This window comes from Palaemon carinicauda, chromosome 6 (assembly GCF_036898095.1).
Source record: "Palaemon carinicauda isolate YSFRI2023 chromosome 6, ASM3689809v2, whole genome shotgun sequence".
NCBI classification, from domain to species: domain Eukaryota; kingdom Metazoa; phylum Arthropoda; class Malacostraca; order Decapoda; family Palaemonidae; genus Palaemon; species Palaemon carinicauda.
Window position 1 is genome coordinate 141832510 of NC_090730.1, and position 14708 is coordinate 141847217.

At 33.8% G+C, this 14708-nt stretch overlaps 1 protein-coding gene across 1 annotated transcript in view; it reads left to right on the plus strand.

The window, feature by feature from the left end:
* Positions 1-11309, plus strand: part of LOC137642686 (uncharacterized) — a 232650-nt gene extending 221341 nt beyond the window's left edge. The window contains exons 3-9 of the mRNA XM_068375467.1: positions 1-806; positions 3547-3631; positions 4267-4398; positions 4804-4979; positions 5752-5923; positions 6713-6924; positions 9006-11309. The exon at positions 1-806 is cut by the window's left edge and continues 636 nt beyond it. Coding sequence (XP_068231568.1) covers positions 594-806; positions 3547-3631; positions 4267-4398; positions 4804-4979; positions 5752-5923; positions 6713-6924; positions 9006-9740 — 1725 coding nt within the window. The 5' untranslated portion in view covers positions 1-593 and the 3' untranslated portion in view covers positions 9741-11309. The remainder of the gene's footprint in view (positions 807-3546; positions 3632-4266; positions 4399-4803; positions 4980-5751; positions 5924-6712; positions 6925-9005) is intronic.
* The last annotated feature ends 3399 nt before the right edge of the window (positions 11310-14708 follow it).

The following is a 14708-nucleotide window of genomic DNA, read 5'->3' on the forward strand; positions in this document are numbered from 1 at the left end:
ATCTACTTTCTTTAAAAATACACTCAAGAAAAGCCCAGTAGATGTCGGAAACTATAAATAGAAAATTTAGAAATTCATAAGTAATAAAACATATCGTAGAAAAATTTAGTGTTTTAAATAATAAAAAAAAAAATCCCAGATCATGAAAGTGAAGAGCCATAAATATTACAAGATGTTGCTGTGTTGATTATTTACGACATATGCATGAACTAACCCTCAAGTCAACGCCCTCTTTGTCTCCTTGAACGTGTAAAACTCCAGTGATACTCGTGACAAGATTATCTCTAAGGTAGTCGAACTAGTGACATTAAAAGTAAATAAATAAATAAATAAATAAATAAATAAATAAATAAATAAAGTGTTACAAGAAATATTTTAAGGACTTCGAAAAAATTGTATTTTCAAAACTTTGATGTTCGGCAAAAATTCGACAACTAACAGGTAAAGAGGAGGCTTCTAAAAATAATAAATAAATAAATTCCGAGAAAGGCGGGACCATGGTGTGGGCTGGAACCTTCAAGGAGCACCCACCTGGTGGGATCTAGCAATACCTAGAGTTATAACTCGACACATCAAGCGCAAGAAGAAACACCATGTCTACTTCCCACTCCTCGGGCTCATCCTCAGGTGGGCGGGGTATGAGGGTGTCTTCTCATGCATACCCGCCGCCCACTGCTCTGACGCCCAAGAGTCTACTGAAGAGATATAAGCTCCCCATAGCCGCTCATCTCCACACGCCCACGGCGCCCCCAGGTCTGGACCTTTCTCGCCCTCTGCTTCTCTACAATAGTTATACTTCAACGAAGGTAAGTCACATTACTTCAAAGACAAATGTTTATCAGTAAATTTGGAATTTCGAATTTCACGAATTGAAGGATATACAGTATATTGTATATACATGTTGATAGAAATATAAATAAGTAATAAAACTGTTTGTGTTGAAATAAATATTTCATAAGAAAAATTATCTTGGAATCAGCGGATTGAAAAATAAAATATCGAAAATAACTAACTTATCACGCGACCGCATAAAGTATATTTGAGTGTGTGTGAAGAACGGTATTTGGTAACCTTTCCTTTAAAATTAATTTCGCAAACTTGGTAAATTTTATTTTCCGGTAACGATGACTAATAGGTTTTGTTAAATTAAGGTACCTATTCAACACCAGCAGCAAATATTACTTCTTTAAAACCCTACCTTTAATATCTATTAGCATAGGCTACCCGATGGTATCATACGGACTGACGTAAGTAACATTATTTAATGAGCCTTGAATTCTAAAGCTTATACATTTCTGAATTTTATGATCATCATATATTTCAACTGTCTATGAGAGAGATAACGGAAAAACGAACAGAAACCAAAATAAAAATCAGCATTAAAAAAACACTAAAAAAAAATTCCTGTGCTGACAATGACAAAATAAGAAAGCAGAAAATCAAAAGTTTGACCATTATATTTCAAATAAGAAAAATCACCCCTAAAGATGTAGATTTTCCTAATTCAATTCACATTTTCTTTTTTTATTTCAATACTCTTCATGTTTTCAAAATATAATGTCAATAAATGGAAAAAATAAATAACCAAGCAAGCACTGTACTTTATAAACAAATAACGATAAGACTATATCACATATGAAAATGTATTTATATCCATGTTCTACAAAATCTCATAAGCAAAGGTTAAATATCTGTGCTTGTTGCATGATACCTGAACTTGATTACCAAAGACGGATACCGGTAGTCTTATAGCCGTTTGACCAGTCCAGAAAAAGAAGAAGAAGAATCAGCTATAACCAGTAGTTTACCGGGCAATTTATGTTCGTCTAGACAAATTATTCGGTAAACCTGATAACTTCTTATTTTATTTCTAATCCTCTTGAAATCACAAGATAAAGTTATTGGTAGTGACAATGACACAGGGTCAAGTTGAAACCTCCTAACAATTTTCCATAAATTGAAATGAAAATAAGAATAAAAGTATCAAGGAAGAATAATTTGTTGAGGCATATAATCAAGGCTTCTCATATTCTATATAGCCTCCATTAACTCGATGAACTTAGGGAAACTTCCAGATAATGTCGTATCCAGAGTGGAAGGAAACAAGACAAGGTCTTTTGAATCTTGAAGACATGAAGTATTATAATTGCGCAAAAAAACAGTTAGGTATACCAGAACGTTTACGCATTAAACCGGTCTTCGATGAACCATGACAAAGAGAGAGAGAGAGAGAGAGAGAGAGAGAGAGAGAGAGAGAGAGAGAGAGAGAGAGAGAGAGAGAGAGAGAGAGAGAATTTTGACGGACAGGAATAGGTTGTTTGTAGAGGTCAAATATTTACCAGAACAGTTTTACAGCTCATGAATACGATCCTAGCGCACTGGTTGCATGAATCCTGAGGATTTACGACAAAATTGCTGCTACGCCCTCCCCTCCTCTTTAAAAAAAATATATATTTTTGTTGATGTGGTGAACCTGTGTCTCAGCAATGAAGACCATAGACGTTGGTAGAAAAGAAAGCCGGACAGAATATTAGATGCAATAACTAACTTTATGGAAACGTAAAACAGATTCAACTAACCACAGGACTCTGTACTCATAGTTTTGAAAACAGCCCCTATCAATAATCATTTACATATAGCAATAATGAACTCGCCAAAAACACTGACCGTGTACCTCATTACAAACAGAATAAGATTAGCTTGCAAATATCGCAAAATTGTATAAATTAGGAGGGTAGTGATAAAAACTCGAAATTTACTCATTTATTTTTAGTCTATACCGGTTTTTGTCAGCATTTTGCTATCAAGGACAAATACATTTAAGCCGTTTAGACTGGATCATCCCTCTCTCAAATTACCAAGAAAGAATTTTTCATTGCAACTTTATTCATTCCACTCATTTGTTGATGGTAATCCATATGTCTCGTTCCTTACCTCTAAAAGAGGCAGGGTATCGGTCAGTTATTGTTATTCTAACAAAGTTCGTTTTGAACCTGTATTAGAATACATTTACATAATGCTTCAAGATTTTAGCCCTGAACCTGACATTCATGACCATGAACTGGTGTCGTGCCAAGCAGATGCATAAGACGACTTTCGCCATGCAAGGCTGGCTAGATTTAACACTTTCTCGATACTAATTTGTCTAAGTCTTCTCTCCCCAACCATTTTTTTTTTGGGGGGGGGGGCAAGAATGTGCTCTATTCCTCCTATGTTTTGGTGAGGTATCTGTCTCGTTGGTCCAGTCACACGTCAGGGGATGCAACGTGTTTTTGCTTCCAACGTCAATGTTGCATGAAAATTATGTGAAGTTTGTGTAGGTGGAATGACTATTTGATCACAAACAGTGGGCGAGGTTCAATTAAGAGCTGAATCAAGGTTTATTATTTTAATTCTGATAGTGTTAAAACTAATTTCTGGCACTTAATTATGGGCGTTAACATATTGTTCTGATAATTTGATGCAATTAAAAAAAAATAATCTATTGGATCAATAACATGATAATCTATCTTAACCTTCATTCTCAAAATCTATTTCCTCCAACAGGTGAGAGGGGTCTCACTCAGACCTGGTAGGGACAGTTCCCTGACTGCTATAGGACCTTCGATTGTTATTCCTGATTCCTATACAGGTGAGAATATATTTCTTCGTTTTCCCTTGTTCTTATTATTAAGGTAATCAAAATAAAATTTTATCGTTGTTTGTTGCTGAAGATTAAAAAGATGACAGGCAATATTCAGAGAAACCCTGTAAGATATAAGAGCTTAAAGTATAAGATTTCAGTAACGTTTGTGACAGATCGTGATTTTGTGTATCTACATCATTGAACTACAGTTTTTTCGCATAAGTTGTTAGTAAAGGATGTAAATAATGATAAACATTACACAATACACGTATGTGCATGAGTATTACCACGTAAAACAGTATGCTAAGCCTCTTAAGCTTGTGTTTAATCATCTTATCAGTTGCTTTTAACCGACTAGTAGTTTATTCTTGTAAATCTTATCAGTTGCTTTTAACCGGCTAGTAGTTTATTCTTGTAAGTGTTAGAATTTGTCAAATTTATAGAACTTTAATCTTGTAAGTTTTATTAAAATTTTAGGAAATGCAGTACTCCAGTATTCTTTCAAAATTATAAACCTTTAAAGAAATCACTGATATTCTGAAAAACTTAACAATACCTATTTCTTGATATTTCTGGTATTGGCTTTGATCCCGACGTAAATTATTCTATTATTTCCGTTAATGTAACTTATTTTTTTTTAGGCTGGTTTGCTATCGTTACCAGCGATGGACACACAGCGCCCTTCTTTTCAACAATCGAGCAGGTTGCTAACAGTCAAGTGGCTTTCTTCCTCACTCGTTATGACGTGTCTGGGTATACGAGTCTTCAGGAAGGTAAGATCTAATACTGTTAATTCATATTTACTAGAGTAACTATACGGTCTAAAATTAATTAGGAGAGAGGGTGAAAACAGTAAGTCCCTAACTTTGGGGTGGCTGGGTATAAGTCTTCAAAATGGTATTATCTATCCTTGCTAATTCATATATACTATATAATATACAGAAAAAAATAGATGGTAAAGCCCGAGGGGTGAAAATATTAAGCCTCTACCTAAATAAAATTACATATTGTCTAAAAGAGCATGAAACAAAGCACCCTCATTTTTTTACATCTTGGATAAACTTTACACGCACTTATTAGAAAATACTTAATATCATAGCAATGTTCCAGCTCATTAAATACTTAATTATATTTTAAGGTTACAAGTAACACCGTCCTTTCTTTTCGATTACCAACAGAAAACGGCAAGAAGACGTATCAAAAGATGGTAATCCACAGTGGGCACGTCCTCAAGCTCCTTGGCATTTTCGAGGACCTAAATGCCAAGAAGACTAACAGCGGAGGCAGAGGAAAAGATGGCATGACTAACATACCCTGCACAAAATATGCCCAATGTCTCAACTACAGAAAAGAGGTAGGAAAGAATCTTCTAAAGAAATTTGCCCTTGTATTTTCTGCACAGATTTCTTTAGTCTGCGCACCTGTATAAAAGCCTACGATCTGCTTATCCATGTTGTAAGATAAATGTCAACAGTGAAAGCTGTGACTGTCATTAATACAAAGCGAAGACAAGAAGACGTATTTTGTTTATTATTATTATCATCATTATTATTATTATTATTATTATTATTATTATTATTATTAGCCAAGCTACAACCATAACTAAAAAAGCAAAATTCTACAAGCCCAAAGGCTCCAACAGGAAATATGATCTCACTTCATATCAACAAGAAGGAATTTCAACCAGGTAAAAAAAAAAAAAAAAAAAAAAAAAGATGTAAAATATCAATCTGGCTCGACGATAAAGTCCGGCCTACGTTTTTTTTTCTTGGTTTTTTAAACTGTCACTCCATTAAAATAACCTGTTGTATTGATACATTTTTAGATATCCCCCAAAAATTTCAAACCATCTTGATAATGTCATCGTCTCTCCATTAAATCCATTAGCTTCTAATACGTAAATGTCCATTTGGGAACCCCTAACACAAGGCACGAATGAATGTGTCAGACGGCTGTCATGTCAATGACCCTCTGACTAATCATAGAAAATTATTTAAGGCAGAAGTTATTATTAATTGTTCCAATGACAAACGTTTGTCCATCTTGAATATATTACAAATATCATATAAAAACAAATCTCCCTTAACAAGACGACTTTTGTCTCATATCCTTACGTACTTCTACAGGTGGTTTTCTTACCGTTCACGACCTCGGGTCGCTTCTACACGACGGCTCACAAGAATAGCAAGAACCCCAGCCATGTGTACCTGATGGCGCATATCCTCAAGAACCACAAGTTGCCCATCACCGTCAGGCTGGTCTGTGGGTACATGCCCAAAGTGCCCTGCAGTTTTACGGGTGAGGAATGAACGGCATGACCTGCCTTTTGCTTTAATTGATCCAGTTTTTACTGCAACAATAATGTTGAATTAACCAACCAAATATATATATAAATATATATATATATATATATATATATATATATATATATATATATATATATATATGTATGTATGTATGTATATGTATATATATATATATATATATATATATATATATATATATATATATATATATATATATATATATACATTTATGTATGTATATGTCTCTCTCTCTCTCTCTCTCTCTCTCTCTCTCTCTCTCTCTCTCTCTCTCTCTCTCTCTCTCTCTCTCTCTCTCTATATATATATATATATATATATATATATATATATATATATATATATATATATATAATTCCTTTTCACAGAAACTCTTTGAAATGTCATAGTTTTGTGTATATTTAGAATTGATTGATGATTTACTAATATACTTTCCAGTATATATACTGCTGTTAATTGTATATACATATATACAGTATGTATATATATATATATATATATATATATATATATATATATATATATATATATATATATATATATATATATACTTCATAATCAAGATATGAACATTTGATTCATTGCAGATTAAGAATTATCATCATCTTGGACTTATATTACTAAGAAACTTATCAACTCCAAATTCCATAAATATAAGCACATGTTTTTTTTTTAAATCTACGCCTTAATATATGTTGATCATCTAAACCTTTGTGCGGCCGCATTCCTTCATTATCATAAAGACGATACAATCTTTCCCCAGGTGTGCTACGTCTTGAAAAAGCCCAGAAAGAAGTTGTTATCTTAGCCTGCACGATGACCAACGAGGCCAGGGCCACTATGTTCGAGATAGACGTCGCCTCCAACTTCGCCCTGGCCCCGGTGAAGGATGCCATGTTCCCCAAAACGCCCATTTATCTCAAAACCGTCTCCTATTGTGAAGACGAGGCGGATGCTTGGAGACGCCAGATCAAGGTGGAGTTTCTCTTCCATATTTTTCAAGACATCTGCTTTTTTTTTTTTTTTTTTTTTTTTTGTAGGAATTAATATTTTAGGAACATAATCCCTTTCCATTACTGGGATATTTGTATAAGCGTACGACTTGTAAAGATATTGGTGTTTAGATACTGCTCGAGGGATCACTATTAGTTTTTAAAGTTCCACACTGTTGCATATCACAGGAAATTCTACTCTTTAGAGCCCTAGATGTGGCGCAAATTCTACACCTTAGGGGAGCCGTAGAATTGGATAAGAACATCTGAAAAGTTAGAAGTAAAAGAACTCCACACTGGAGAACCTTAGAAGTAGAAATGAACCTTAAATCTTAATGGAATCTTAGACTTCATAAAACACGAGGCTTTTGCCAGTAGAGCTGATTTGCACACTTATATACCTTACAGAGTGAAAGTGAAACTCACATACTGGATAGTAAATGTGAAAACCTAAATATAGCTTATAATCTTATGAGGAAAGAGAGAACTTTGCACCTTAGACTTCTACGCCTTAGAACCTCTGAGGTAATAAAAAATCTCGTACCTCATAAACTACAGTAAATGTTACTATAGAAAGCTCCATACTTCAGAACCTAGGTAGTAATAGAGCTTCACGCCTCAGAACTAAGAACCTGGATGGTGATAGAGAACTCCCCACCTCAGAACCTAAGTTGTAAGGACACCTCTCACCTCACAGCCTTAGATGTTAACAAGAACAATAACATTAAGAGATAGAAGAGAAGAAAAAAAAAATAGACATAATTTAAAGGCTCCCTGATTATGGAAAGATGATTTGTCATCTCACATACGAGAAAAAAATATTAAAGGTATAAATAAAAATACAATTACCTGATGTGAAAGAAATAACAATTATTTAAAAAAACATATAAAAACAAATTATCAAACGCCTAATCTTCTAAGGACAGACATTCAGTGTAACTATATGATCTGTCCAAGACGAATTAAAAGTATCCTAGACACTAGTTACTCGAGATATTCCGGATTCCAGTCTCCTCAAAACCAAAGGAAGAAGAAAGAGAGAGAAAGGGTCGGGGAGTAGATATGATGGAATAATAGCAATCGCAAATTGGGACTGAAAATAAAAAGAGGTAAAGGGCAGACAGAATAAACGAGGAAACGTAATCTAATTATGCAAAAATATAGACAGGTAAAATATATTATAGAAAATTGCTGATAAATTTATAGGAAATAATAGAAAGAATTTAAATCCTGTGAAAAATCAATAGAATTATAATGGTTAAATGGATGACGAATTAAAGTGATGAAACGTTTCTGAAAAAATAAAAACTTTAAACATAAAATAAAAAAAAAGAAATCCAAGAAATTATAATCTAACTAATAATTTTGAACGGATTTACATCTGCGTCGATTTAACCTTAAAAAATGTTATCGAATAACGTTTGAAAGTAACATGAACTTCTTAAAAAGTGCAACATCTCCAATATTCTAATAATTAAAATGTATATGGAAAACGAAAGCATAACGAATGAAACATGACATGGTAAACGTTTTTTTTACTACAACCAATAAGACATTCTCTATCAATGGAGAAGTGCTCTAATAGAAAACCATTGTTGAAACGGCGATCATTAAAATAATAGAATCGTTAAATATTGGATAACACGTGTGGCTCCAGTTCTTCAATGTCCTTACAATTCATTTAATTTTAAGGTAATGGTGGTTGAAATCTGAACATTTCACAACAGAAACCTAGTTGTGTCAAGAAAGGGGATTTGATACCCAATAAGGGTTAAATATCTATAAACACCTTTACCCTTTTTTAATGCAAAACTTTAACTTTTTTGTCTGTAAGAACTTATTTGGAAATACTTATTCAGATTATCCTTGATTTAATCATATTTTTTTTTAAAAAGGACTTCATTAGTCACATTCAATTTTATTACTACTAGACCTCAACATGTCTCAAAGTCTTTACAAATACCAGTTACGAAATTAATGTAATAATATAATCAATATATTTTATTAGTTGCCATCTTAAACTCCCTCAATATCGCCATTTAATTAATGACTTTTGCTTTGCAGGTGACACATCACGTCACAGAGAAAAGATCGAGATCTCTAAGTCGCCACTTGAACGACAATTGGGTCGACTCCACAGAAACAATCAGCTTCTCTTTCGTTGCGGAACACGACAAGAGGAGAGGCCGAGGACGAGAAAAATCCCGAGACAGGCTGAGGATCAACGACAGGGCCAGAGATAAGAGTCGCGACAACATTCTGAGAGATAAGAGTCGAGAGAGGCATAGCCAATATCCCCATCAAAACAAACTGGGTGAGAAGGGTCAAGACCAGAGGAAACTCTCAAAGCAAAACACATACATTTTCCAGAAGGACCTCATAGTCAAGGTCCCGGATAAGAAGCAAGAAGCGGATGCCATCAGCAGACTGAACAAGTCAATTGAGAATCTAGATTACTCTCGCGTCATCGATGACATCAGTCCCGTGCGAGACGAGGAGGACGAGGAGCATTACGCTGAAATATGCGAGTATATCATAAGCAAGAAGGGATCGTCGTCTTCTAAACCAGACAGCTATCACGACAGACAGAGGAGGTCGTATGACAAAGAAAACGGTATTAGAGAAAACGGGATACTTGGCTTAGGTTCCTTCGATGACGATAAGAATCTGAGTTTTACTTTGCTCAAGAAAGATATTGGCGGGTACTACGTCAAACTCCCGGGGTTCGAGGACCCAAGAACTGATATAGACAGCGGTGTGTATAGTGATAAAGAAAGGACTTATGATTCTTCTTGCTGATAGAAAGAGAAATGAATGCACCCTGCCAAAAATTCTTAGTTGTCAACATGGCGCAGCTAGCACGGGAGATAGATGTCCCGTTGATTTTACTGATTGTGTTTTTGATATAAGGTTTGTAATCATCCTCTTCTTAAAATGACAGTGTGTAAATACATATCTCAGTATTGCAATTGTATCATATCTCAGAAGAGCTGGGAATAAGATCAGACCGTATTGCAGTATTACTTAGTGCATCTTAAGTAGGATAAGATGATTTCTCGACACACCAACTCTGAAGTGGTGCTTCCTCTGTATCAATAATAAAAAAGAAATGGTCATGGCCAAGTATCAAAACAATATGACTGGGCGTTGAGTATGATCTGTACAAAAGTGAGGACAAGTGAAAATGTTTCATTTCCTATTGTCTTGTACAGTTGTCTTCATTAATTCTGGTACATTAACGTCTGCTTAACTTCACGTGAATTGTACCGGAATTAATGAAGCCAACTGTACCTACCAGTATCCAGTCAGTTTTTTCTACACTTTTGTTATTTTCTGCTTATCAATGACAGCCACCTAACAGCATCAGTTTTAACCAATAACTAGATCGCTCTTGTTTCCCGTCCTTATTTAGAAAAAGAAACAAATAATTTTTTTTTTTCAAAAACTGTTCATCTAAGAACAATGCCGGCTTCGACAAGAAAATTACTACAGTATTTGTTTTTATGGTACAGTTAATTTTCTGTCTGCTGTTGTGTGTGCTATCAGAATATGTATAATATGATCATTAATTGTAAGTAATTGTTTATATTGCTTCAGCTGTATTTAGAAATCAATGTGTTTTTTCTCAATACATAACTCTTATTTTGACTGGGATGGGAATCTTTTCGAGTGCCCATTTGTCTGTAAAAAGTACAGGACAAAAAAAATATGAGAGAAAACACAAATTTCTTACAGCAGTTTGTATATCTGAAGGGAGGTGAGTGAGGAGGATGTATAATTTTTGAGATTTTTTGTTAACCGTAGTTGTCATGTAGTTTGTTTTTGTTGTTTATTTCTGTCAGCAATTGAATAGGGAATTCCATCTTTCATCTAGTCATTATTGTGTTTCTTTTTTCGTATTTTTTAATAAAATTTTTTGTTAAAGTAAAAGAAACGACCCTTAGAATCTTTAAATGAAGTGAAAAAAGTATTCCACGTTTGAAACATTATGTATCACAACATGATAAATGTATCCACTCAATAAGTAAGGATATATTGTTTTGCTCTTCGAGATAAAACAACTAGTTTTTTTGTATCTTTATATGCTAAGCAAAGCTTAAAAGAAAAAAATTAATATCTCTCATATGTAAAGCACAAAAAGATCAATAACTAAAAGCAACTGCATGCAGCATCTGATTCGAGAAGACATCGCTCTATTATAACTCATGTCAGTGTATGTCCTTGCTTGAGGATGCACATTTGCATTTATTGACTTTATTTGTGGCCCGGAATTATCTTCCGGCTACTGGATACCAACTTAAGGCATTTTTCACCTAAATGTGTAAGGAATCACATATCATTTTCTAAATTAAAATCAGGAAAAAAAAACCTTCAGTTTTGTTTTAATTTCAACCTTTTTAAACGGGAGCACTCCCCAAGAGAGATCAGTTCACCAAACGTTCAGCTGGGCCTAGAAGAGTTGGAAAACCCAGGCCTACATGGCTGAGGACTATGAAGCGCAAAGTAGGTGATAATAAATGGAGAAGTGTTGAATTAAAATCTCAAGATAGAGACGACTGGCGAAATCTAACCGAGGCCCTTTACGTCAATGGCCGTAGGAGATGATGATGAAACGGGAACAGATAAACTTCCTTCAAGGTATTAATGCTTGTAAGCTAAGATGTTTTTATCATTTATAAAGATCTTAGTTATTTGTTAACAACAATACAGTACAGGGATCAATATGTTTTTTATATAAATTTTTTGGAGTTACATTTAAACAGGTTCAAGATTGGCAATCAACAATATTTGTCTTTTATAAAATTTTGGAGTTATCTAAACAGGTTCAAGATTGGAAATCCACAATATTTGTCTTTTATAAGCCGAATCACAAGTAACTCGTCTACCCAGATCTTTAAATACTACTATTATTCATATCGGTACTTGCACACCAAAGTATGATTAGCATTCTGGAATTGTTTTTTTTTACAGCGAACATTGTACAGTTCTTGAAAGGCTTGCACTCTAGTGGTCAATAGTTCTGAGTTTCTACTCTAAGTCTGTGAATATAGCTGTACCATGTTTCGTTTCCTTGTTTACATAAATGACAACCCTTATATGGAATTTCAACACCTCTACAATTTGCTAAAATCTTCATCAATCCTTGTTGGATTTTTGGATTAAGAGTAAGGGGCATTATTGATGAACAAGACAATTTATTATGTTACTGCCTAATCATCAAAAGTGATTGTTCGTGACATTTTATTCTTTATCTAGATTCATATTTATTAATTGAAGTCCCTCTAAAGATTCCATATTCCCTTTAGTCTGTCATGAAGACAATGGAAAATTATACGATTTATGCTAAAAAATCATGAATCTCTGACAAGTTTCAAGGACATTATCCAGCAATACACTCATAATCAGGTTATTTTTCTTTTAGGAAATATTCGCGTTACTGGTGGTTCTCTTTGAAAAAATGGTAAAATATAATTTGACTTAAGAGATCTTTCAGCAGAAACCAATGCTGTATTTAAAGTACCTAAACTCGCCATACTTAACCTTAATTAATCAGTTGTATCTGCGTATCTTTAAGTGAAAATCAGATGTTTACGTAAGGAGGTTTTGCATTCATGTATTAACACCACACAAGAACTCGTCGGTATACCAGTGTAAAAAACTTATATGAAGGAAAAAACTAACAGTTTCCTTCATTTAATCCTAATAAAAAAATTATATTTAATAAAAGCTATCTATATTAGTAAATTTACCCTCGCAAAATGTATTCATTAATTTTATTATGATAATTCATCTATGCTCATGCGTTTAAGAATAAGGCATAAAGCCAATATTCAGGTCAATAAAAGGAAATTAAGAAAATTTCTTAAATAATGGGAAAACAGTTTGACTGGAATGGTAATAAAAAAAAAGATACATGAAAACATTATAAAAGAATTGTGTTGAATCCGCCACACGCATTCTCTCTCTCTCTCTCTCTCTCTCTCTCTCTCTCTCTCTCTCTCTCTCTCTCTCTCTCTCTCTCTCTCTCTCTCTCTCTCTCTCTCTCTCTCTCTCTCTCTCTATATATATATATATATATATATATATATATATATATATATATACATATATAATGTGTGTGCGGTACAAGATTTAATAAATAAAAAGAAAAATATATATTTGTTTATGGTATAAAAGGAGGTTGCTCAAACTATACATAAAACTATATCATTTCCATTTACTTTCTTATATATTCGCTTGTTTGTTCACGACTTAACTTGAAAACATTCTATAACCAACGAGTTCGAGATGAAGGCAAGATATTCATACTTAATAGATGACACGATTCCTCTCAATTCGTATACAAATATTATCATTAAATAATTATCCTTGGTATTAGTGTTGTCGTCGGTATCTTAAGACTACATTCGAAAATTATAATTTGCTAATTTGTACAATGATAGTGAAATTTTACATAGGTGGTCCTTCACCTCGTACTAAACGTTATCACAACTTTCAATGACGCATAGTGAACCAATCGTTTTCAATAAATTCGTAAAAAACACGATACTTCTGCTTCAGACAAATAGAAAAATGTTCGACTTTTCTTTAACCGTCACATTTACATAGTACAATTTTGCTTACCTTCTGCTTCCCAAACAAATTAACAAAAAATTATTCTCCTCATACATAAAAACTTTTTTTCTTGTTAAGTTGAATTTCAGGTTTGTGCACTGCCGTGCTTTGGCTCTGGGAGGATCCTGTAAAGTCGGTAAGTGAACTGTGATGTTTCGAGAAATGAAGAGAAAAATTATACAGAAGGGGGAGGAACATTCCGCGAGACGTGTATAAATGGGTTGAAGTGACGAAAGTAAAATAGATATGAAAGGGTATTGTGACGGGCCGAGAGAGGAGTTGTGAAATCAAAGGCAGATTGGAAACGACTGAGTTATATTGTTGTGGAACACTCTCCTTATATACAAAACCTCAAGGCAACAGGACATGACAAGTTCACAAGACAGACAAAATCACAGAGGAAAAACCAGACTTGAATTTTCATGTTCGTTTTAGTGCGAGGGAAGAGCGAAGATACAACCATAATATATACAAAAGGAATTATGTACAATTGTGTGAAACACGGTTGGTACAGTATTTTCACGCAGGATTTGGCAACAATTCCTACAAATCGGAACCACTGGGACGAAGAACGAAAGGGAAGCCTGGGAAATATTAATATCAAAATGTCCTAATATTTAGAAAACAAGAGACAACTTCCACGATAGAGGTAGATGTTGCAGGTTATGTTAAGGTGGCTATGGTTACGATTTTTCATTGTTGTACACAAGTTCTCATCCTTGATTCATCAATGGAAATGCGAGTGCCATTGATGATACCCTTCTTTAAATTCATTTCATTTGTGAGACAGATTAGTGATGAAAAGATATATCTACATTTGTTTTAATATAAGTTTTTCCTTTAGTGACGAAAAAATTAAAATAATCCATTGCAACCAGTTGCATAAAAAAATGATATAAAATCAGAATTTACCTTTAATTTTATTTACATGCAAACTTAAATTGTTTCATTATCTTACCCAATTACTATAAACAGGCTTAACAGCATTAATCCCCTGTCTAAAAAATGTTATTGTTTTGTATGCTTACTTTACCATTAATCATTAACTGAAAATGCAAACGAGACTAAGCTAAGCTAAGTAGATGAAATATGTCCAACAGGCTTCCTATTGGCAACACGTTCACCTGATTACATTAGAAATGAAGTTATTGC